At 36.0% G+C, this 23,561-nt stretch overlaps 4 protein-coding genes and 7 non-coding genes across 12 annotated transcripts; 6 read left to right on the top strand and 5 right to left on the bottom strand.

The window, feature by feature from the left end:
• Positions 1 to 36: 36 nt before the first annotated feature.
• nac-1 (Sodium-dependent low-affinity dicarboxylate transporter 1) lies at positions 37 to 3,341 on the bottom strand. The gene is made up of 11 exons (NM_078072.6): positions 3,214 to 3,341; positions 2,536 to 2,843; positions 2,299 to 2,493; positions 2,090 to 2,233; positions 1,955 to 2,044; positions 1,700 to 1,903; positions 1,569 to 1,648; positions 1,406 to 1,527; positions 1,196 to 1,362; positions 449 to 581; positions 37 to 397 (listed from the first exon to the last, which is right to left on the bottom strand). The coding sequence occupies exons 1-11, from the start codon at positions 3,328 to 3,330 to the stop codon at positions 209 to 211; spliced, it is 1,749 nt and encodes a 582-aa protein (NP_510473.2). The 5' UTR covers positions 3,331 to 3,341; the 3' UTR covers positions 37 to 208.
• An 818-nt stretch (positions 3,342 to 4,159) lies between these two features.
• On the bottom strand, positions 4,160 to 9,998 carry daf-6 (SSD domain-containing protein). The gene is made up of 14 exons (NM_078071.8): positions 9,801 to 9,998; positions 9,521 to 9,752; positions 8,739 to 9,080; positions 8,537 to 8,693; positions 8,343 to 8,447; positions 8,145 to 8,297; positions 8,020 to 8,099; positions 7,831 to 7,976; positions 7,050 to 7,333; positions 6,833 to 6,992; positions 6,529 to 6,778; positions 6,368 to 6,472; positions 5,542 to 5,886; positions 4,160 to 4,536 (listed from the first exon to the last, which is right to left on the bottom strand). The coding sequence occupies exons 1-14, from the start codon at positions 9,989 to 9,991 to the stop codon at positions 4,345 to 4,347; spliced, it is 2,742 nt and encodes a 913-aa protein (NP_510472.2). The 5' UTR covers positions 9,992 to 9,998; the 3' UTR covers positions 4,160 to 4,344.
• Positions 9,999 to 12,023: 2,025 nt separating this feature from the next.
• F31F6.14 lies at positions 12,024 to 12,172 on the top strand. Its single transcript, NR_072616.1, has one exon. It is a non-coding gene; the product is annotated as an Unclassified non-coding RNA F31F6.14 (non-coding RNA).
• A 39-nt stretch (positions 12,173 to 12,211) lies between these two features.
• On the top strand, positions 12,212 to 12,397 carry F31F6.10. Its single transcript, NR_072615.1, has one exon. It is a non-coding gene; the product is annotated as an Unclassified non-coding RNA F31F6.10 (non-coding RNA).
• A 75-nt stretch (positions 12,398 to 12,472) lies between these two features.
• F31F6.16 lies at positions 12,473 to 12,638 on the top strand. Its single transcript, NR_072614.1, has one exon. It is a non-coding gene; the product is annotated as an Unclassified non-coding RNA F31F6.16 (non-coding RNA).
• A 2,022-nt stretch (positions 12,639 to 14,660) lies between these two features.
• F31F6.13 lies at positions 14,661 to 14,761 on the top strand. Its single transcript, NR_072613.1, has one exon. It is a non-coding gene; the product is annotated as an Unclassified non-coding RNA F31F6.13 (non-coding RNA).
• On the bottom strand, positions 14,661 to 14,761 carry F31F6.9. The gene has a single exon (NR_072612.1). It is a non-coding gene; the product is annotated as an Unclassified non-coding RNA F31F6.9 (non-coding RNA).
• Positions 14,762 to 16,218: 1,457 nt separating this feature from the next.
• flp-8 (FMRF-Like Peptide) lies at positions 16,219 to 17,067 on the bottom strand (the record flags this gene model as incomplete). 2 transcript variants are annotated; one of them, NM_171804.8, is made up of 4 exons in its annotated part: positions 16,826 to 16,950; positions 16,623 to 16,756; positions 16,460 to 16,569; positions 16,219 to 16,406 (listed from the first exon to the last, which is right to left on the bottom strand). In NM_171804.8, exons 1-4 carry the CDS (start codon positions 16,946 to 16,948, stop codon positions 16,369 to 16,371), a joined length of 405 nt encoding a protein of 134 aa, NP_741934.1. In that variant the 5' UTR covers positions 16,949 to 16,950. The 2 variants fall into 2 exon arrangements, with proteins under 2 accessions (NP_741934.1, NP_741935.1); NM_171805.4 differs by lacking the exon at positions 16,219 to 16,406 and having other exon boundaries at positions 16,419 to 16,569; positions 16,826 to 17,067.
• Positions 17,047 to 17,263, top strand: F31F6.11. The gene has a single exon (NR_072611.1). It is a non-coding gene; the product is annotated as an Unclassified non-coding RNA F31F6.11 (non-coding RNA).
• Positions 17,264 to 19,630: 2,367 nt separating this feature from the next.
• On the bottom strand, positions 19,631 to 22,518 carry sssh-1 (UPAR/Ly6 domain-containing protein qvr). The gene is made up of 5 exons (NM_001029452.4): positions 22,276 to 22,518; positions 22,083 to 22,231; positions 20,066 to 20,150; positions 19,929 to 20,012; positions 19,631 to 19,870 (listed from the first exon to the last, which is right to left on the bottom strand). The coding sequence occupies exons 1-5, from the start codon at positions 22,319 to 22,321 to the stop codon at positions 19,767 to 19,769; spliced, it is 468 nt and encodes a 155-aa protein (NP_001024623.1). The 5' UTR covers positions 22,322 to 22,518; the 3' UTR covers positions 19,631 to 19,766.
• Positions 22,174 to 22,321, top strand: F31F6.15. The gene has a single exon (NR_072610.1). It is a non-coding gene; the product is annotated as an Unclassified non-coding RNA F31F6.15 (non-coding RNA).
• Positions 22,519 to 23,561: the final 1,043 nt, after the last annotated feature.

Raw genomic sequence — 23,561 nt, 5'->3', positions numbered from 1 at the left:
AAAACCAAATTGACCTACTTTCAACCAACTACTCCTAACTTTCAATGTTTATTGATTCAATAAGAACTAATCAATTGACACGGTCAATTCATCCGTTGAGAGGGGGAATATTTATAAGTGAAAGCTTTTCCATGATTCGAATTGAACACATATTGATGGCACAGAAAAGAACAGAACTATACAAAATCTAAAGAGAGGCAGAATATATTTAAAGTTTTGAAGTTCCCACAAAAGTGATATTGTTTTCGACGGCCCAGTCCTGAACGTCCAGCGGTGGAGATGGATTGGCGGCCCATTGTGGGAATAGGTGAAGATTGAAGACAAATCCGGCCCAAAGGAGCATGTTCAGCATTGAGAGGACTACACATCCAAGGGTGACACAGAGACCGGAGACAAACTGTAAAAAAAGTGTTGAAACTTGAACCAAAAGTTCAAAAATGAAATTCACCATATCAAAAACTTTCAGATATCCCGAGGAGAACACAATTGCATTTGGTGGTGTAGCCACTGGTAGGAGGAAAGCGAATGAGGCTGATATGGTGACTGGGAGCATGAAGTTCAATGGATCAATCTCTAGCGATCTGCAATTTTTTTTGATTAAATAAAGTATTATGTCTTTCATATTTTTCAGAGGTGAGCAATTAGCAAATTTCAGCCGCAAACGATGTTTTATTGAAGTTTGCCGTTTGTGATAAAATGTTGTCATTATTTAAATATACTAAAAAATCATCTCAAAATACGAAATTTTCTAATGAAGTCTTTTGAATAAAAACTAATCTAGGGTAACGGTACAGAAGTAACTTGAGAGAGGCTTTTGCAAAATTCAAAAAAATTCTTTTAAAATCTTAAATGCTATGAACATATTTTTTATTAATATTTATTTAAAGTGTTTCATTTTGTAATTTGGGGTATGTGACCATTTTCACTCTCCAGGAGAAATAGAGAAAAATTCTTCGAGATTTAGGCGTGAACTCAGGTGTTTGCGTAGTGAGTATTTATGGCTGCACACCGTAGTTGTTGCAACGATGTTGTGCGCAACGTAGTGCAAAATGCAGTTATTTAGAAGCGGCCGACAAGTTCGGGGTTCCGCGCTGCTCTATACATGCCGCTTTCGTGGTGGCGTGAGGCTGTTTGAGGCGACTCACCGGCCGGCGAAGGCGCCTAGAAATTTAAAACAAATATTTTGTTCTCTTACCTTGCCAATTCTGCTACAATTGGAATGAAAATCGACGCAATCACTGTATTAGAGCAAACGTTGGTAAGCGTAACACTAATAATGATACAAATGAGCATGATAATGTTGTGGTTGAACACATCCAAATAACGCATAATAGCCCCGATGTCATGAGAAAGTCCGGACTCCTGAATTCTCCGAGTATTTTAAAGCGGTAACAGTCAGTCATACCTTAACACCTGCGGCTAACGCAAATCCACCTCCGAGGAGGAAAAGAACACTCCATGGGAATCTATCCTGGACAGTAGCCCAATCGAGAAGACCGCTGCTGGCTTTTCTCTGTTCGGAGCTTCCTGAATTTCTGTTTTAGGCTAAAATTTCATTAATTTATTACCTCTAGAGCTTGGAAGTTTTTCTGGAAGAGTGAAAAGAAGAATCACAATGAACATAGCACTGGTGGCATCGGATACAAATCTGAACGTTAAGTGTGTGTTTTTTTTTTCAGTTAGAGATTTAAAAACTAACTCGTCCTTGAACATTTCACCCCAGCCTGGAACAACTTGTGGCTCTCGAAGAATCCATAAAACTAGAAGCAGAGCAAAGCAGAAAATGACAGCCATCTCGGCAAAGGAGAATGCATGAAGCTCGTTGTATTTTTGTTGAAGCTTTCTTGTTACAATAATTGATCCCTTTGGAGCATCACGAAGATAAAGCAGGTAGAGAACACACCTGGCAAACAGTTAAAGCTCGATGAGTGAAAAAATAGTTTAAAAAATTTACCAGCAATAAATGAGACAGCAGAAAACCATTGGGAACGCAAAAATAAGCCATGATAGGAAGTTGACTCCAGTGTCTGCTCCTGGGAAGAGTCTAAAAAATTTCTTTGTTTTAAGTGAAATAAAAATTGCAACTAACTCATTCAACTGTCCCACCAACACTAAATTAGAAGCAGTACCAGTAATTGTTGCAGCTCCACCAATATTTGCTGAGAAGCAGACACTTAGCATAAGACCCTTGGCCATTTTTTGTTCTCTTGGTGACATTGCAGTGTCCATTTCTCTTGAAAAAAAAGTTGATTGTTTTTTTTTCGAATTTTGATGGTATAAAATTTCTAATAAACTTACTCTCGCTTAATTTCGTTATTTTCATTCGGTAGCGATAGCCGTCTCATTCCAACACTATGCTTTCTACTGCTATTGTGATGAGCTTCACACAACGCAACCAAATCTTCCATTCGGTGATTGGATACCAGCTCGGTGATCACACTTTGCAGAATTGGCACCATTAGAGCTGTAGTTGCCGTGTTTGAGATCCACATACTGAAACACTTCCTGTTAGGCATCACTTGGTGTGCTCATTACCTCAAAAATCCAGTGACACCCATAAATCCTGCCATAACTCTTGCTGGTTCCGACCCCACAGTTTTCAATACAAACAAAGCAACTCTCGCGTGCAACTCGCACTTTTCGACTGCCAGGGCTACCATCAAACCACCCATAAAAAGAAAGCAAGTGTCCGGCAGGTACGCTCTTGCAACTTCCTCTGATCTCATAATTCCAAATAGTGGGAAAAGAATCATTGGGATGAAAGCAGTGATAGCAAGTGGAAGAGCTTCAAATACCCAGTAGGAGCCCATGACAGCGACACAGTAGAGACATTTTGCTTGGAGCTGGAAACATTTTCAAATTAAGATACAACTTTTAGAATAAAAAATATAATACTACATATAAAATCTGAATTCCTTTTTAAAAATATTAACATTTTCATTTTTTGATAATCACAAATTTAAAAAAAAAATCTGCCCTATATGAAACGTCAATCATTTTTTTTTTAATTCTCATGTTTTCACTGTTCAACAAATCCAAAGTTCATCTTCTACAGGGTGGTCTATAATTATGGACCACCCTGTAGATTCAAAAAAATAAATATATATTTTATATTTTTGTGGAATACCTTTTTCCTAAATCTTCAGAAAAACCTAATTAAACTATCCAAATATTTTTATTTACACTTTCAGCACCAACTATTCAAGAACTTACGCCATGCGAATCCCCAACAAACATCAATAATGGTGAAAATATAAGAAGAGCACCCCAAATTACAAATGACTGTTTGTAAATAAGCAGAAGCGATGAAATTCCTCGTTTTCGTGCCATGATTGGAGGCTCTGCAATACTAGCAATTTTTGATATTTTTCTGTATTGTTGAATGTTGTTTGAAGAAAAACATCAATACAACTTCTATTACAACAATCATATGAATATCTGTGATGTCATGAAATCAAAGCGAAGAGTCTAAAGAATAATGTTGAAAAGAAAGGCTAGTAAAACAACAAATAGCGTTAAATCAACCTGATTTTATTTGTGTGTATGTTCGCCTGATAAAGTTCGGTGTTAAAAAGTTACTTAGTTACACTAAATTGTACAACCACACCTTTACAAAAACGACTGTTTCAGGTTGAAAATTGCAATCAAAATAGGAAGAATGAAGTCTAAGAAAATTTGAAAAATGCAACATAAGTACGAATCAAAGTAAGATAAAAACCAGAAACTAATACCACAAACACGAAGATTTATGGTGTAATACACACACACACACACACACACACACGCACAGAAATTTTCAAAAAGTTATACTAGTGTAATAATACTGTTAAAGATGATCACCTCTTCTCGCCACACAGACTGATCAAAACGATTGACTATGATAAAACGGCGTGTCTATGACTTTTGACAGCAGCATTTTGCAATATCTCTTTCTCGATTCTATACAATAACGGTATTATCACGTGAACGATTATCTTCTTACTCTATTACCATCTCTATAATCTTGATTAATCGTATGTCTTTTGTACTTTCAGCTCTTCGGTTTCTCTGGCTTCCCATTAATTTTTTTGATCTGTGATGTACCTTTTTATATTTCTCTTATGATGTATATCAGTTTTGAATGATAACTATGATAACTATGATAACTATAATTTTGAAAGAATTGTTTCATTCTATAATAATTTAAAAGTTTTCAAATAAGAACAAAAATTAAAGAGACATACAATAAAATAATATTAATAAAAATGATAAAGCATTTTTTCTCAACAATTGAAAAACATGTTTCACAACAGTACTCGTCTTTTGTTTAAATTCATGAGATTTTGAGGGTGCCGAAAAAAAAAATTAATGAAGTTCGGATGACTTTGGTATTCTGAAAAACTCCACTGGAAACAGTGATAAGAAAATTGGAATGAAGAACAGTCCATGAATGGCGCCGATGAGCATTGTGAGCCAGATCGTTTTGAAAAATACAAGAATGATGTAAGCGTCCACTGTGTAAAGTATGGAGATTCCAGCAATGGTTGATGAGGCACCCTGCAAAACTTGGTATTTTAGGATTTACTTCTTTAGGGTCGCTAAAATAGTTTGAGAACCCAGATATAGGAGGTGTCTACTATTGATATTTCAGTCCAGTTGTGTGCGGCAAATAAGCCGATTTTGCTGAACACATAAAAAATTTTTAAATAGAAATTGTGTCTAAAACTAATAGTTTTGATCAGAAACTTAATTTAAAAAAACATAGCATCGTTTTTTATCATTTTTATTCAAGAAAATATTGCGATTTACCAGGTATGATGACCACGGCAAATTTGCCAAATTTGCCGAATTGCTGAGCTCGGTAAATTTGCCAATTTGGCCGAGCTCGGCAAATATTTAAAAAGTCCATTTGCCAAATTTGCCGAATTTGCCAAGCTCGGCTAATATTAAAAAAGCCAATTTGCCAAATTGTCCGAGCTTGGCAAATTTCAAAATTTTTGTACACCCCTGTTTCAGTCACCGGTGTCGGCAATTGTCTACTGTGTAGATCGTTAAGAAGCAATCTTGAATTTGGCTGTAATGAAAAATCATTCACAAGCTTCACCTATATCGGGTTTTCAGCCTTTGAAGACGAAAAATTAAAATTCATAAAGTGATTCCCAAAAGTCTTTTAACTTTTGTGATTTGTTTTATGTAGGTGCTTTGTTTTCAAAATCTCGTATGTTCACTAAACTTTCACAACTGAAAAAATTCACAGAAAAAATGACAAATTAGTGCAGTCATCATAATTTACTCAAAAATAGTAAAAAATACACGTCATCCCTTTTTTACTATACAACAAATATGCGATTTTCAGAATAAAAAAACACAATAAAAATCCAAAAGTCCACATTTCTCGGGTGTATGTATTTTTCTCTGTAGCTTTAGTGTTTTGGTTTTGAATGTTTTGATTGTCAGTTTTAAAATAAAACTTTTGTATACTACTTTTCACGTTTTCTTTTTGATCTAGGATGTTTCTTTAACGTTTTTTTAAAACACTATAGCACTATGCTAACTCCATACCTGAAATATCGGCCACCCCAACGTTTCTAGAGCTCCAATGACTCGTTGCTTTGTATCACCGTGTGACGTCACAAATGCGTAAATGATGTGTGCGGAAAGGTCGACGGCAAACCCGATGCTCATGATAATCGATATCATGCTGACTGCATCCAAGTTCACGCCCCACAACGTCATATAACCAAATACGCCGATGTTGATAGACACGATGGAAACAAAAATGACAAATCCTGATGGAAGACTAGGCACTAGCAGGAAGGATACGACGGCCATGCAAAGAAGAGATATGACAACGTTTTGTATTGTAGCAGGCAGAATAATAAGGTATTGGTCGGCAAATGGAAAGGCCTGAAATGTGTTTTGTGTTGTTTGTGTGGAGAGATAATTCATTAAAGCTCAGTGATCTTTTAGAAATATGAAACCTTAGGACCTGTAATAAATCATCAATTATCTCCGAAAGACAGTTGTCAGGGAAAAATATGTAGTGAAATTTTAAACTTTGATTCTAGAAAATTTTTGTTCACGGTGTGAAATTTCTGCTCACATTATGATATCATTTTGCTCAACCTAATACAAAATTTGTTCTACAAGTTTTTATCTGGATTATACTTTAACCATTTGGGCCAAACCATTTTAAAGTTTGGAACAAGCAAGAATGCTCAAAATTTTTTAAAACCGTCAAGTTTTTCAAACTTTAATAATTGTCATATTGCCAATAAGTTTGACTTGTCCAATAATTTTAGCTTACAAGCTTTGGAATATTTTTCTGAGCATAGCAACTGTGAGAACTTATGAAATCATTAAGAATTTTACGGTTTCCAAAACTGACCTCGTGATAGACAACAACGTTAAATGGCTGATGGTCGGCAATATCTCTCAGCAGTTGAGCAGCATGCTTATGGTCATTTGGCTCAACAAAGTTTTTCAGAGCAATCTGGATATAAAAGTAATTACATATATTATATAAGTATTCTTCTTTTTTTTTCAAACCTGAAATCGAAAAGCTTGAAAACTTCCGTCAGTTTTATTTATTTTGAGATTGCTGGCCCATTGAGTGGAGCCACCCGTATACTTCAACCAGGAGTTTAGTTTGGTTTTCCATAACCTTTCTGTGTCCTCAACTTCTGCGTTCAATTCGGATAAGTAGTTTAGGTACTCTAACAGGAAAAACACGGTTCCTTCCCTTCCTAGAGTATATTGTGTGTTTTCAAATGCACTGACAACTTTGAGAAGCTCGTTCCTGAATTAATGGATTTAAGATAATTTTTTGCCTCTTTTCCTCAATTTTAATTACCTATTTTCACTAATTGTGAGATTGGGTGGGTTTAATACCGCCACATGGAGTTGTGCACCGATTCTCCAGAAATGTTTGATATCAGAAAAATACTTCGCAATATAGTGATCATTAGTTACCAGATTGCCTGGGTTCAGTCCTTCTCGAAAGTTATAACATCCTTAAATAATTTAATTGTTTTTTTTTCAACTTAAAATGTTGGAATATATATACTCACCATACATAGCAATGGCCAAATACACTACAAAAATCAGTCCTGAAAATATTCTCACTGAATTGGACAGAATGAATGGTCCATAGATTTTTCCAATAAAATGAACAATTCGATCTTTTTCCTCCCGGTCCTTGCTCTTTTTCGATAGTGAACTGTTTGGTGACTGTTGCTCTTTCCAAGCGAACTCGGCCGGAATAGTCTTTTTCGAAGAAAAACTGTCACTGTCAGAAGAAAAGGATGAGTTAGAGCTGCTAAGGTAGTTGAACGGTGCAGGGGAAGCGGATCGACTGAAAACATAGACAGATTGATAGACAATCACTTCCACATTTTTAAAGATTCATTTTCCAAACAAATATACTCCGTTAAATTTAGAACAAGGGCTCCCAGTTGAGTGAAGCTCGAAATGCGGGCCTCACGCCGACGCTGCGCCGCTGTGTGCGTGCAATCAAGTGCGAAAGGTAGTTATTTAAATAGGAAGCGGCCGACACGATCAGGATTCCGCAGTTTAGAGTGAAACAAGTAGCTTCGTGTGTGCACAATGTAGTGCGAAAAAAATGCATATTTGGAAGCGGCCGACACGCTAGAGGTTCCGCGCCGCACTTAACATTCGGACAAATTTGGCGTGAGTGACGCCACAGGAAACTTTGCAGTGACCTCATAGGAGCCCCAGTTAGAACTTAATACATCATGCATAAAATACTTGGTTTCTAAAATTTTCTGAACGCTGATTCAAATATTCAAATAATTTTGATCACAAAAGTGGTTTGTACCGATTAGCTCATACCTTTTAATTTGCTGCAGCTTCGAGTCAGCTTCCTCATTCATTTTAGAAATATCGACAAGTTGAAATGTTCGGTAAAAAAACAAACAGTGTCGTTTCTCTCTTTCCACCTCTCCCATTATAGCCATGGCTCCAGAGAAAAATGTTAACTGAAACATCCACATTTTTCTATGTAACACCTATCGTTTTTACCTGATAGAAATAACTAAATGCTACTGACACGCAAGCATAGATACAGAAAAATTGGATTCCAGGTAAATCGGTGATGCATCCTACAAAATTATTGAAAATGAAAATGACGGTAATAGGCAGTTTACCTATGGCGAATGACATAACATCAGTGACATTTGTGATTGTGACAGCTACACCAGCATGTGATAAGGTCTTGGACATCCGTTCCGGTACACTTAATGACTTGCTGGTTTGGTCCCAGCATGCATTCATTAAAAACATATCGTCAATCCCAATAGCTGGAATTTGGTTTTTTTCCATATTTTTGAATGACTGGAACTCACCAATAATTAAAAATGGGATGATAGTGTTAATAACATTGTAGCGTACTCCAAGGATGAAAAGAAATCCAAAGGCACTGATAATTGATAGGACCGTTGAAAACATTCCTGGAATAAGTTCCTTAATTATTCGAATATTATTGTTTTACAAAAAAAATTTGCAGAAACAGTAAAATTGTTTTGACAAACAAACCAACCTGCAGCAGCTAACCAAGGTTTACTTGAAATCCAGTCAATCTTCGTTGCTGAGCTTGATTTCAGAGTGAACGAGGATACCAACGCATACATCGCAAGCACGAAAAAACTGACAACAAAGTTAGGAACAAAAGCTTTTGCATTTTCATCGAGACCATCCTGAAAGTCAATTGTATTATTTAATTTTCAATTTGGGCCTCCTACTTCAAGAGATTGATAGTGAGCAAATGACAATGTTATAACATCAGAACTGTACACTTGATTTAGAAACGTCTCCAACGCATACGAAAACTTTGAGGAGTATTCTTCAACCATTTTCTGATCTTGTTTCAGAAAATAAAAAAGCTGAGTCAACTTGGCGTCGCTCAATGTACCATTTTGAAAGAATTGAACATCGCCAAAAATGCCACCAAGATAGACGGGAGTATCTTTTGTTCCGCCTCTCGGGAAGTGTAGATCCAAAATTTGATTCACGTCATTTCGTCGGAGCAACATTTGGATATGCTCGTTGGCTCCGCAAACCCAATCGTAGCTCAGGCATAGATCCTGAAAATATAGTAATAAAGATCAAGGGAAAAAGGATATAAGTAAGTGTGGGCGGCATTTGCCGTTCGGCAAATTGCCGGTTTGCCTATTTGACGGAAATTTTGATTTGGGCAAATTGCCGATTTGCCAAACTTCAATTTGCCAGAAGTTTGTAAAAGGATTTTTCATAAGACGGAAACACTTATTATAAAACAGTGCCTTTAAAACAATTTTTCCCTTTTTAATAGAAATTTTTATAGAATTATGGTAACTTTTCAAAATAGATGTAGGAACATTCATAGGATGCGTACAATTTTGACGATAAAAATTGAAATTCTAAAGCGTCCAAAAAATGTGCAAACCCACAATTTGCCGGAAATTTCAATTCTGGCAATTTGTTGATTTGCCGATTTGCCGGAAAAAATCGTTTGTCGCCCACTTCTAGTACATTTTCTACCTACCTGATACGTCAAATTAAATTTTAAATCATCTGTTGGTATTGAGATATTATTCATTATCCATTGATTCAGAATTTCAATCTCATGTAACACGTTGTCTCTCATGATTGACCCGCCGTCTTTTGCACGGATCAAAATGTTAACAAATCTTTTAGCCTCGAATGATTTTCCAGGAAGAAACTTGTTCTCATCGAGCGGCCAATTCTCATTGAACACACTGATTTCCCTTCTCCACCTGGAATTTTAATTGTGTCATCTGTCCTGATTAGTTTTTCGATCTTACCTGGCATCTGACGGCGTAAAAACATATGATGGATCGTCTACTCGAAGCTCTGTCATTCTAAAAAATCCTACAGAACACGCCAGCGTGAGAAATAACGGTGATATGAAGCAGAACCATCGCCATCGATGTACAACAGGTCCATACCATTCAAATGCATTTCTGACTAGAGGTTCAATTTGCAGAATCTGCATAGAAAACCTGTAAAATACAGAAACTACATATAGTTGGTGTATTGAAATAAATAAAAAGTAAAATGAAAAGGTGTATAGTCAAGGGCAGGATAAGGGGGGGGGGGGTATTTGCAAATAATTTATACAGATTGTTCACAGATGATATGGTGTAGGTGTAGGCAGAACCGGACAATGTTCAAATAGAAATTTCTTCAAAAACGCACGTCATGGAAGACATGCAAATCGGGTTATGAAAAAGTAACAGGATTAAATTTTTTAAACTATTGCAGTGTTTTCCCCTAGTTTATCAGGTCATGAAGCGACACTGACGAAATTGTTAGAGTTTATCCTAAATATTTTAGTGAATTTTAACATTTTTTTAAAACATTAATTTAAAATTTGGATTTTATTCAAAAATTCATAAGTTCAAAAATTGACGGGAACAAATATCTACTAGCTGGAAATTTTAATCATTCTTTAAAAATTTGTATTTATACAATTGTAGAGGCTGGAAAAAAGCTCATTTCAATATTTGGTAATTTGCCAAATTATTGATTGGGAATTTTAAATTAATTAAAACATCAAAATTTTTAAATTCATTTTTCACTCCCGTTATTCATATTTGTGCGCTTGGAATATTTGATAAATAAATTGAAAACATTGTTCCCAATTAATGAGTTATTTTGGTTTTCAAAAATTAAACTGAAGTACAAACTATCAAATTAGGAGCACGGCTTTCAGAAAGACGGTTAAAATTACTTTTTGAAACCAACTTGAACAAATATTGTGGAAATCTCAAAAATCAGATTTGATCATTAATCACGAAAGAAAACATGAAAGGAAACCAAATGAAGAGCGACTGTGAGACGGAAATATGTCAAACGGTGTCAAATGATTTTATTGGATAGCTTCATCATGATCCAGAAGAACGCAGGTTATCAATTGTGTGATGGGAAGATATGGATAGTCAGTTCAATGAGGAAATGAGATCAACGTGGTTCAGAAAACAAGGAGTGATGGTGTTAGAAATCAACAAGATAGAGAGAATAAGATAGTGTTTTTAGCACAGCTCTGACATTTTGTGGGTGCTTTTTTGACTTCATCAACTTAAAGGTGGAGAAGCGCCAGTGGGGAAAATGTTTAAAACTACTCCTATGGTGCCAAAATTACCGAATAGCATAATAAAACGTTTCAAAAAATTTTTGAAAAGTTTTTATTTACTGTCAAAAAGGGACAATTGCTCAGTTTTTGCCACTCACAATTTTGGTTGTCGACCAAAAAAAATTCCTACATTTTTTATACTGTAATTTTGTTTTAATTGCTTGTATTTAAACATTGCAGGGCCGAAACATGAATCATTGCTTTGGATTTCCTCAAAAGCTTTTATTTTCCAAAATTTGGAAATTTGCCAAAACTTTGACCGGAAATTATGAAAAATCTAAAAATGTTTGGTGTGTTTTACTATGATATTCGGTTATTTTGGATCATTATAAGTGCATTTAGACAAAATCCCCATTGGCGAAAATTTTCACACAAAAATTTTCATTATTTAACTTTGAATACAAACACGAAAATATACAACATTAAATGCTTACTTAATTTTATTTGTTTTAAATTTAAATTAATTTTTATTCAAAGTGTTTTCCGTGGAAACATTAAAACATAGAAAATTAAAATTAAAAAAGCACTAAACAAGATAAACGAAATTTAGAATCAAAAAGTGAACAATTTGTGTTGTGTATTCACGACTGAGTACTTTTTTTTCAAGAAAACGTATAGTTTTAGAGCTATTTAGAAATTCTAGTCAAAATGATGCCCACATGATGTCAGTTGCTAAACCGAAGTTTTTGGCTAAGACAAAATTGTTTTTAATTAATTCAAAATTAAAACATTTTTTGTTCGTTAAAGTATTTTGTTAACTATTCTATTTTTGAGTTATATGTATTTCAACAACCTAAAAAAAATTATCCTCAAACCTAGAAACGGCTCTGTACATAGAGTGGAGGTGATTGCAACTAACAAAAAAATTCGGAAAATAACAAAAAAAAATACCCGAGTGGAACAGTACTTTTCAGAACTGATCGTATGCCCCACGGTCCGCTTGATCCGGATCAGACGGTGACCGGTCAGCTTTATTGCAGAGACTCAGTGCGTTTTGAAATGCGCACGATCACACCAACGAAACCAGTACTATAAGCAAACGGAATCAGAAAATTCTGGGCGGAAAGCTTCTCGCCTAAAACGGCTTGTGATTCGGAGTCTTGCATGATTTCATCCCTATTGTTTCTACCATGTCTCCGTTAGAGTGAAAGGCAAAGAACAACCATAAATTTCACAGTACGCTGATTACCTATACAAAAATAAGCAAAGCAAAGACAGAGAAGGGGGATTCGCACGGAATCGCTTAGAATCCAATTAACAACGGTTTAGACAAGGAAAGTTGAGGGTAAACGAATGAAAAAGAGAAAGGAAAACACGAAAACATGAAGAAAATGGTGAAAAACGGAGGAAACGGAGGGAGAAGTAGAAGAGGATGAGTTGAAGGAAGAGAAGGAACAAAAGGGAACAGGTCATCACTTTGAAATCGGAATAGCTGCTTCTCATTCATTCGCATTTGATGACAGGAAAAACAGCATGAAAGTGTGATTAGAGTGAATTGAATTAACGAGAGGAATCTTTTGGGACGAACGGGAGACAACGGCCTCTCTTTTTGATCCTATCTTTTGTTTCTACAAGAATTACCAAGAGCTACTAGAAATCATCCGTAGACAGTAAAATGTATTTTTTTCAATTTTTTTTTCTCAAGCTCTATTATCTAATGAATGTCTATGCAATTGTCTATGGCATTAGAAATTATCTTATGAAAGTTCACATTTTACTGTCTATGTAATAGACAGCAAATTTTCCAATACTTTTTTTTTATAAAATATAACGTTTTAAGAATAAACAACCGGTTTCAGAAAGGTTGAAGAAATTCTGAAACTAAACATTTGGAGTTCACAAATTTTGTTATAATTTTATACAGGGTGGTTCCTTATCATAGACCACCCTGTATGTTGATTTTTATATGCGAATTTTTTTATTTGTACCTCAAAATGTTTTCAGTACAAGGGGCAATTGCCGATTGCTGGAAATCAGAAATGCCGGAAATATACATTTAACACTTTTTGTAGATTTACGAATAAATAAGTTTTTATTTTCAAGCTTAAAATGGTTAAATCCTCTAAGGACGTTTTTTGAAAACGACGAACTAACTGAAATTTTTTCAATTTCCAAAATTTAATTTGGTGGAAAAATTGCCGAAAATGTCCGGCAATCGGCAAGTTCCGGAATGGCCGATTGTCGGAAATTTTAATCTTCCTCAATTGCCGGAATCGCCGAATGCCGAAAGCTTTCGATTGCCGCGTACCCCTGTTTCAATGGAAATGGCTCACATGCTCATTTCCCGGCTTAAAAATTATTATTTCTCAAAATAAGTCTACGAATTGCAGTTACTTATTAAAAATTGAAAAAAAAATTTAGGCTACAGTTACCATTATTTTGATAACTATGGTTTAGATAAATACGACTTCAAAATTTTGACAAAGTTTGTAGAATGTAAGTTAAAAGAAAAATCGAAACAATTTTTAATTTAAGACAAAAAATTTATAAACAATAAAAGTTTAACAGTTTGCTTGGTAAAATTCACAGCTATGCGATTTCAAAAAGGTAGGTTTTCTTCCGTAAAAATTTCCGTCAGTAAATCACTATAAGTTCTCTAAAATTAGAAAAAAATCACTTTGAAATTTCTAAAAGAGAATATTGGAATTTATTTTCTTATCATGTTTAACATAAATTCAATCCAGAAGATAAATTAGACATTTCCGCGCGGTTACGTTTGATTAAATGATTTTCCGTTTTTCGCTTTCTAATTTCTTCACTTAGTACTTTGCCATTTTTCAACAATTCTTAAGCAAGTCAATAGACAGATTTAGTTTGGTCAGAATTTTGTCTGTGTGTTCATTGCGGAAAAAATCACTAATTTTCATTAAAAATAAGAAAAAAAATCTTCTATCTTGTGGCATCCGGAAAGTTTGAAAAGAAAAAAATAAAAGAACAAGTTGTTTCGTAGAAAAAATATTCGGGATAGATTTTATCAATTCTCTGTATTTGAAGTAGATGTTTGATGCTATTTGTTAAAGGCGTTCTTGTAAATTTTGAAATAGTTAAGAAAAATATATGTTTAAAGTTTTAAAGATATGCTTTAAATTTTCAAATTGGCAAAAGTTGCGCTAAACTCGAAAAGTGATTCAACTAAAATTCAAAGCTGTTTATAAATAAAATTCATTTTTAAATTATTGATTTCAATATACATAAACTCTTTGCTTTTTGACACATTAGGAAAGTTTACGTAACACATTTACGAATTTGAATTTCTTTATCGTTAAAGCCAAACTATTAAGTTACAAACAAATTGTAAGATTTTTAATGGTCCTACATTAATAAGGAAATTTCGTACAAATCACTTTTTTCCAAACTTAAACATTTCTATATTTCTCGTAAAATTTAACAAAAAGAATCGAAAAGTTTAGATCAATCGTAAAACTCGCAAAACATAAAGCAGTAACGAAAAAATAGTTGTCCTCCTCCTCCTCCTCCTCCTCCGAGAGAAAAATCGTGTGCAGAAGCAATAGCGTGGCCAGATTACGTGGTGACGGTAGCGGCGGGCAGTAGAAACTAGCTGTCAATAGGACGGTAATTGTCTGCCATCATCATCGACTAAAGTGCGACTAATGGCAATAGCCCATACCTCCACCACAGCTGGTCAACATCTCGTTTATCCTGTGTTGCGAACATTTCCGAAATTCTTCGAAGCGTCTTGAGAATTTTTACAACAATATAAAAGAAAAGTATTTCAGGGATAATCTTCCGTCCTCAAGTGTTTGTTTTCCTAATTGTTTACCAGATTCCGCTTGACTAATTTTTAGTGAACTGAAAATTAATTTGCACTGACCAAGTATTTCTGCTTAAAGTATACACCTTGAATTTAAATTTTGCCGTTGACTATATCGCCCAATTTTTTTTTATTATGGCAAGCCATTCTTCACCGAATTATTGAGTCATCGGACTAGTTTCGGAGGTGACGAGGCATGAGAATAAGAAAGTTTCGGCTTTCTTTTTTATCCGTGGAAAGTGAGATCCAGAAGAAAAGTGGCGGAATTTCAATAACTTTGAGATGACGCATTATTACGACAACGAAGCAGGGGTTTTTTAATTAGAAAATCTGAGATGAACTTACTTTGCAGATAGTAAAAATAAAGTTTTAAGGTATAAAAAAGGATTAAAGGATTAAAAGACGATCCCTTCTTCAAGTGCGATGCACTGCGGATCTAGGAGCCAGGTACACTGCCTGATGGTGCTCCTACTGGGCTATAATTTAAGCCACGTCCTAGCCGGAGACTGTGGCGGAAAATCCAGTTATGGATTGCTCACCTTGCCAATGGAGGCTGGGTGAACCTAGGGAGTGAGGCCGGACTTGAACTCGTGACCTCCAGATTGCTAGCGACCACCACTACCGACTGAGCTATCAAGAACTTAGTAGAAAACGGTAAGCAGTTTTGAAGCATTGAGAATTTCAGTTTAGTGGGAACTGAAAGTATAGTTATGTGTTTTAATTTAGAGAAAATTCTTGAACTATCAATCGTGAAACTCGGCTGAAGCCCACTCCTATTTTTGAATGTACTGCAATAGAACCATCTTGATTCTAATTTTCAAAAAATCTTCTATCAAAAACTATGACGCCAAAATTATCTTGTTTAGACTTCTTGAAATCGCTTGGCCCCATCATTTGTCAAGCAAAAAAAAATCACAAGTGTCCCACGTTCTCGTAGCCTAGCGAAACATGAAATATGTTGTCTCATTTCAACAAAAAATTTACTTTTCTTCTTCTCACTGACTATACAACATGTTTGGGCCGAGAAAATTGTATCCAAATTGTGAAATATTTCAATGACACAGGATTTCGGATAGAAAGATATACACAGTTTTTCCTCGAAAACCGGTCTTACGTCTGTTTGATGCGCGCGCCCGCAGGGGGATCATGCGTACTTGTAAGCAAATTTGAATACGATGAGTGGTCATACAAAGAAAAAAAACGGATTTGGTCATTCGGCTGGGACATATTATGCAATTCATACATCAAGCCTGTGAATATCCAAGTCTTGTGAAAATTGAGATAAGATGGAAAAAAAAAGAAAAAAAAACCAGAAAAACAATGAAAGTTTATTCTAACTGACGTTTTGCAGAGATAAAAGAAAAAAAATTAGCATGGAGAATAAGAAATCTAACAAAACATTATCAGTATAGAACACAATTTGGCCCAAATCATCAAGAAGCACACATCCATCTCTGAACGCGAATCACCCGAATCGAATGAATTCGTTCTTTCGTTTCTCCACTGCAAAACCACTTACAGATAAAATACATCAGAGGTGTAACCGAAAAACTCACTGGAAACGTCGTTGTCGTCGAGTCCAAGTCCCTTATCGGATCTTCCGAATCGGATGAACTCATTTTTTCTCTTTCCAAACCGGATGAACTCGTTCTTTCGTTTTTCCATTCTGAGAAAGAAATGATATTTGAAATGACCGACAAATACCAAATATGTACTAACCCGTCACTGCGTTTTCCAAATCGGATAAACTCGTTTTTACGCTTGTTCATCACCGGAACTTCTTGATCGTACAGTGTGACATCTGTCTGCTGCATCACCTCCTGCAAGGCTCTTTGGACGACTTGCATCTCCGCCTGCAAAACATTTTAGATTTTACAGGAATAAAAAACCACTTTGGAAACTAAAAAAAATGATCAACATACCTCAAGATGGCAAATCCGGAGTCCGAGTTCCTTCTCATTCTCGGTGGTCAGTGCGGACACATCACAGCTAGCGTTGGCCGATATGGCGAGTACAAAAATAGAAAAAAGGACTCCGGAGAGCATTTTCTACTTGAAAAGTGTGGACTGAGCACTGCTCGTGGCTTATATACTGGTCCGTCTTCTCCACTAACTTGGGCTCCGCGCACTTTGCTCCGCCTTTTCAGAGGCCACGCCTTCTTGTGCTGAAGAAATTCTAGAGTGTCCACTGGAAGGCGTTTGGTAAAAGAACGCGGGGGCATAGAAAACTTGAAATGGTAAATTGCATAAAACAAGTAAGAAACAGTAAAGTGCTTGTTCTGAGATTTATCTGAAATTGATTCATCGAAAAATTAAATTTACTCCGGTTTTAAAAGTCGTAAGACAATAAACGTGTCTTTGAGAGCAAGTTGATTCAAATTTTAAAAATTTGCTGAAAATCAAGTTTCGAAAACCAACGATATAAAAAAATTTTTTTTTAAAGTTATTAAAAATTATCTCATTTGAAAATTTATTGTATAAACCAGGTTATCTCAACTATCAGGTTAAAAACCGCTTTTTAGGTAAGAAACGTTATCTACGAAAAAACAAATTTTTCCAGATCAAACTTTAGAGTCATACAGTACCACCAAGAAAAATTTTAACATTTTGACATTGTTGTAGCAATTCGTTTGATTTGAAAATGGAAATTTCTCGAAGCTACCCTCGTTTTGAAAAATGAAAACAATGCATATTTATATTTTTGTGTCCTTATTTTGTTTTTTAAATTTTTTTAAAGAGGCCCACTTTACGTTTTTGTGTGTTTTCTTCTTCCTCGTCTATCTATCAGCTGTATAACCGAGCAGTCGAGGGACTGAACACAGTGAATACACGGAATTCATGCTGGGAGGTAACTAACAGATAAATTTAGCCACCGACACCCTCCGAAACTAATTATACCAACTCTATGCATTTGTAAATTGTTGACGTAACACTTGGACTTCTCCTTCATCTAATTCTTCAACTTTTTTCCACCTCTTCTCGGGGGGGGGGGGGGGGGGTACTTTGAAACCAAAAACTTATCCACCGCGCAAATTATTCATCACGAATCAGTTGCTTCCTCGATGATTCGCCTCGCAAAATGATTTCACGGCAATCTCTTCATAAATCTTGCCCTCCAATCATTGAATATTCATTCGAGCAACATGAAACTACGGTGAAGATTGCGTGTATTCAAAGTAAAGGTGCCCACATACTTTTTGAAGAGATCGTCCATGACGAAAATGAATTCATTTAAAGTAGAGTAAAACAAGACTTTTCAAAGAGAACAAAATATCAAGGAGTTCTTATGTCAAAATGGGATGGTCAAAAATGGAAGTCTAATCATTAAATAGTGAATGTCTTGAAAGTCAGTCATCTTATCCTGCATTATAATTATGTGCATAATAAGTGAATTTGCTAGTTTATCACTCCGCCATTGTTTAACAGTAGTCAGTCAGCTTTTTGATTATTTTCCAAAAGTATTCATTCATATTTACAGTGAATATTTTGAAAAATGTATTGTCCTTTAACTATAATTAATGTTGAAAAAATGTAAACCATTCTGTAAAAAGTTGATAATAATTATTAACTGCTCTGAACTTCTCGGAAAGTTATATATTTTCGTCGCCTCGCTATTTTACTAAAACCTTGACTGAAAATTAAGAAAAACTGGAAAGTTTTTGTACGGTTTTATTTTGATATGCGGCCAGCTTGAAACAATATTTACGTGTTTAAACAAAATGTATTTATCTTTAAATATAAATACAGTATTTCTTTTTTACTTGCACCACCTATTGAAAATCAACCCTGTATATTGAATTGAAAAGCTTCCAAATTATTTGATAATTTGACATTTGATAATCACTTTCCGCTTTGTTATATGTAATCTCAAAATTTTTCTTCCGCTATCAAAAATATGCTCGTTTTACTTTTTCTCTATTTTATCACAACATAAAAACCGATGAACGATACTGTTGTGACCGCAAATGTGAGAAGAGGAATCCAAAACACATACACACAAAAATAGTGACGAACGTAATTTCCAATGCATGGTCTTAAGACGGAACACACATAGTTTTTGGCTTGAAAATGTCAAAGAACTGTTTTTTTTCCTGGAAAATGGAAAACAATAAAATTATGGGAATTGTTTCGGAGTGGTTTCCGGCCCATGAGGTACTGATAGGAACTAACAAAAGACTCTTATTTAATTAACTCATTTATTACGAGTGATTCAAGGGGAAAACCTTGAATCACTAACACTCAACATTCATTTAAACGTGCCACCGTCGGGCACGTGCTGCGGTGGTGAAGACCGATGAAGACTGACGATATAGGCCAATGTGCGCTGCGCCATGATGACAAGAGTACGGTCGCAGTCGTTGTTGTATGTGTCGTGGCGAGACCTCATGCGCCTTGAATCGTCCTTTTGGCGGTAGTTTGAATCGGGGTTTCTGACGCCGTCCTTCTGCATGGTTGTTGCCGTTGATTGAAGAGATGATGTTGAGTGTTGAAGAGCAAGTGTTACGTAATAACAATGAATCAATCTTTACATTTAATCATTTGTTAATAAATCCTTAGATTTATTAATAAGTCGTGAGCGAGTGAATCTTTGTATTCACCGACTTCGTGACAGGAATATTCAAAATAGCGAGCTGAAGTTCAAGGGTACTGTTCGAGGAGTAAAAAAAAATTTGGAAATTAAAAACACTTTGGCTATTCTGTGTTCCTTTAAATTTTAATAAACATTTCCAACAACGTAAAAACATTTATTTGGTATGCAATCAAAATACTTCGGCAAAAGTTCTATATAAAACCGATGGAAAATGAAAAGAATAGAGATCTAAGTTTGATTTGATTCCGATATGTAGGTTTAATGAACAACTCATCATAATAATAACACAGCTGCAGAAAACATAATTATTAGTATTAGATTTAAATTGACGTCATTGTTGCATAAATTACCATCGCATGTGCAAACTTCAAGGTTTCCTGAAAGTTATATATATATTTTTTTTTTATTATATGGAACAATTTGAATATTACATACCTTCTCCACTAGTAATTTTTGTACAGTCTGATCGGATTTGTTCTTTTGCATTTGGTATGCAACTTCTCCAAACATGATTGATTCCTAAAATAAGTAAAAAGAAAATAAAATAAACAATTAATTTTGATCTATCTCACCGCTTTTTTCCTGGAAAATCATTTTCATGCAGACTCCATTTGAGCACTCATTGCTGCGAACTCCATCACGAAGAGCTTGATCAACCTGGAAAACTGCTCATTTTAGAGAAATATTAGCCGAGTTAGCCGGTCGGCTGAAATTCGGCTAATGCGGCTAACTTTATCAATTTCAGATTTTTTTGTTCATTCAGCAAGATTTTCACTAATTTTGTGGGTTATCAAGTAAGTAAAAACAATTCACTTGATAACAGAAACAAAAAAACGTACTGAAAGCAATTAAACAATAAAACTAGCCTACCCTAGACAGTCCTGCCCAGAGCCTAGACAACCCTACCCCAGACCCTAGCCTACCCTAGAAGGCACTACCCCAGCCGACCCTAGACAGCCCTATCCCATAGCCTAGACAGCCCTACCCCAGACCCTAGCCTACCCTAGACAGCCCTTACCCAGACCCCAGCCTACTCTAGACAGCCCTTACCCAGACCCCAGCCTACCCTAGACAGCCCTACCCCAGACCCTAGAGAGATGCGGGAGGCGGAGGGCTACCCTAGGCAACCCTAAGCAGCCCTAGCCTACCCTAGGCAAACCTAGCCCACCCTAGGCAGACCTAGCCTACCCTAGGCAGACCTAAGCAGCCCTAGCCTACCCTAGGCAGACCTAGCCTACCCTAGGCAGACGTAGCCTACCCTAGACAGACGTAGCCTACCCTAGACAGACGTAGCCTACCCTAGGCAGACCTAGCCTACCCTAGGCAGCCCTAGCCTGCCCCAGGCAAACCGTTTGCCTACCCCAGGCAAACCTAGCCTACCCTAGGCAAGCTTAGCCTACCCTAGGCAGACCTCCAGTCTTCCTTCGATTCCTAAATGAAAGAAGACTGGAGAGTTGGGTTAGAGACCATTCGAACGTGCGGTTTTACCCGGCTCCCTCACACTTAGCGAGGGTCGAAAACATGCGGTACCCAACAACGACCGCCCAAAATTCACCGATTACCCAGGAAGCACCCGAAGGCTTGAGGGAGAGAGTTAGCTGGCCCTCTGCCAGGCCAGAGATTCGCTTTCGCAGGACCCTGATAGACCCCAAAATTTACCGATGACACAGGAAGCTCCCGAAGGCTTGAGGGAGAGAGTTAGCTGGCCCTCCGCCAGGCCAGAGATACGCTTTCGCAGCACCCTGGCAGATAGTGGGACAACAATATGAAGGGAGGTCATCTTCTGGATGTACGGACACCTCACGGGTTCCACTAGTTGCAGTGGAAAGAATGCAGGTTACTGGGAACACCTATCGATCGTAGAAGAGACGAGCGAGGACGACGCACGTCATCGCATCCCCGTTTGACGAGACAAGGCGAACCACAAACGGGAAAACGGTGCTAATCGGTAAAAGATCGGCTGACGGCTAATTCGGCTATAAGCCGCCCACCACTGGTCGGCAGTGGCTTGATGTCACGAGTTCAAGTCCGGCCTTACCCCAAGGTTCAGCCTCTATTTGGAACTCGTTTTTGAAATATTCGTCAATTGGCAATTTAGGCTTTTTTTTTAATATATGGACAATTTCTTAATTATGTACATTTCAAAACTTTAAAGTTTGGCCTCGACATGTTTCCTTCCTTTTTCCACAACACAAACTCAAATTTTCGAGGTTTCAGTCAATTGAAAAGTGAAAATTCTGTCACAAAATGCATTTATACTCGTAAAAACTATAAAACTTTGGAGCCTTTCAGTTTCTGAATTTAGAAATTTTAGGCAAATTTTGGGCAATTTTCGACAATTGCCAAAATCGCTGAAATTGCCGAAATTGCACAAAACCTGAAAACCATCCTTCACTGTATAAACAATGTCACACCCAACAATTTATGTTGTCAGGCTCGTAGAATTTTGCTACAAAACACGAGTCTCGTTCCCACTACATAATCCCATTGAGTGACCGTCTTAGAAATCGAGGTCCGAAACCAAACACCCAATGCACATTGTCAACAAAAGAACCAACTCGTGGTCAATTCTCTACAAACACCTCTCACCTCAAAGTAATCGATACATTTTTGACTGAAAGGCACGTATCGAACATTTTCCAGCCATCGCAACCAGTTTGGGTCAGATATTTCACTTAACATTGCATTTGCGTCAATTGTGGTGCAGGCATAACATCGGATATCTTGACTTTTAACAACTGAAATCAAAATTTTTTACTAGAAGCTCTGCAAGCTGATTTACCAGTTATTAAACTAAATACCGAAGCCATAAAAATTGCTGACGACATTGTTTTGCTGTTTTTGTCTGAATCGGCAACACTTGTACAAGATTGAAGCAATTGAGAACGTTGTACAAAAGAAGCGATTAAGATAGGATTTACAAGCGAGGTGGAAGAACAAGAAGAAAATAATTGAACTGGTATTCAGGAAAGTCCAAAATTACTCTATGAAATCATCCAAATAACAGTTGACCGCAACCGAATCTTTGATGAAAAGAAAGAAGAAGAAGAGAAAGACGAACAGCGAAAGGTTTCATATATGTCTATTTGCTCTTTCGCTCAAAGGTTAACGGGCGCGCAAAAAAGAGATGAGGCGAAGAAAGAGAAAAGCGAGGAGATGACAGTTGATTCGGTGGGAGCTGCGAACAACAGTCACTGAGCACCTGTCCATTTTCAATTTCTAAGGTAAATAAGATGGGGCGGATGGGCGGATAGTTTTATATTGTTGAAATATATCTATGGGATATGAACACTTGGACAAAAAATACGTTGTAGAATGGTTGGTTATAGCAAAAGTAATGTCAAAGAACAAAATTATAAAACATCAAGCTTCTGGATAATGACTTCTGAATTTTTGAAAATTGCCAAAAAATAAATATAGCGAGTTCTTTTTTTCTAAAGAAAAAAGCATAATTTGTTGCAATATTTTTTTTGTCATGTTAAGGTTTTTTTTTTGAAATATACATGCATAAATAAATTTTGAAGTGGCAAAAATACTTTGTCACTCTGCAATTTCTAAAGGTGATAGAATTAAATATTATTCCATAGGACAACACGTTCAAATATACACAATTTAGATGGCTTTGTACTAAAAAGTTGATTACTGAAGAAAAAACTCATTTTGGATTCACTAAAATAATCACAAGCTGGTTTGGTAATAAGTCAGTGCAAAATAATTGAAGGTGGAGTAGCGTCAATGAGGATTTGTCCTTGACCGAATATTATAATAAAACGCCAAAAATTTTTATGATTTTCATAATTTCCGGTCAAAGTTTTGGCAAATTGTCAAAATTTTGAAAAATATGAGCTTTTCAATTCAATAGTTTTGGATGATTTTTCAATTTTTTCAGAAAGGACTAAAAAATGATTTATTGGAGTTATTTAAGTAGTGTCGGAAAAAAACTATCAAATACAATAAAAACAAGTATTTTCATAGAGTTGTGACGCCATAAATGTATTTAAATAAATTTTCCAGCATTACTTGAATAACCCTATATATCCTACACAATACATAATATGTTTTCATCCA

Source organism: Caenorhabditis elegans, chromosome X (assembly GCF_000002985.6).
Source record: "Caenorhabditis elegans chromosome X".
Lineage (NCBI taxonomy): Eukaryota > Metazoa > Nematoda > Chromadorea > Rhabditida > Rhabditidae > Caenorhabditis > Caenorhabditis elegans.
Note: the sequence above shows the minus strand (reverse complement) of the source record. Positions and strands in the feature narration are given on the sequence as shown.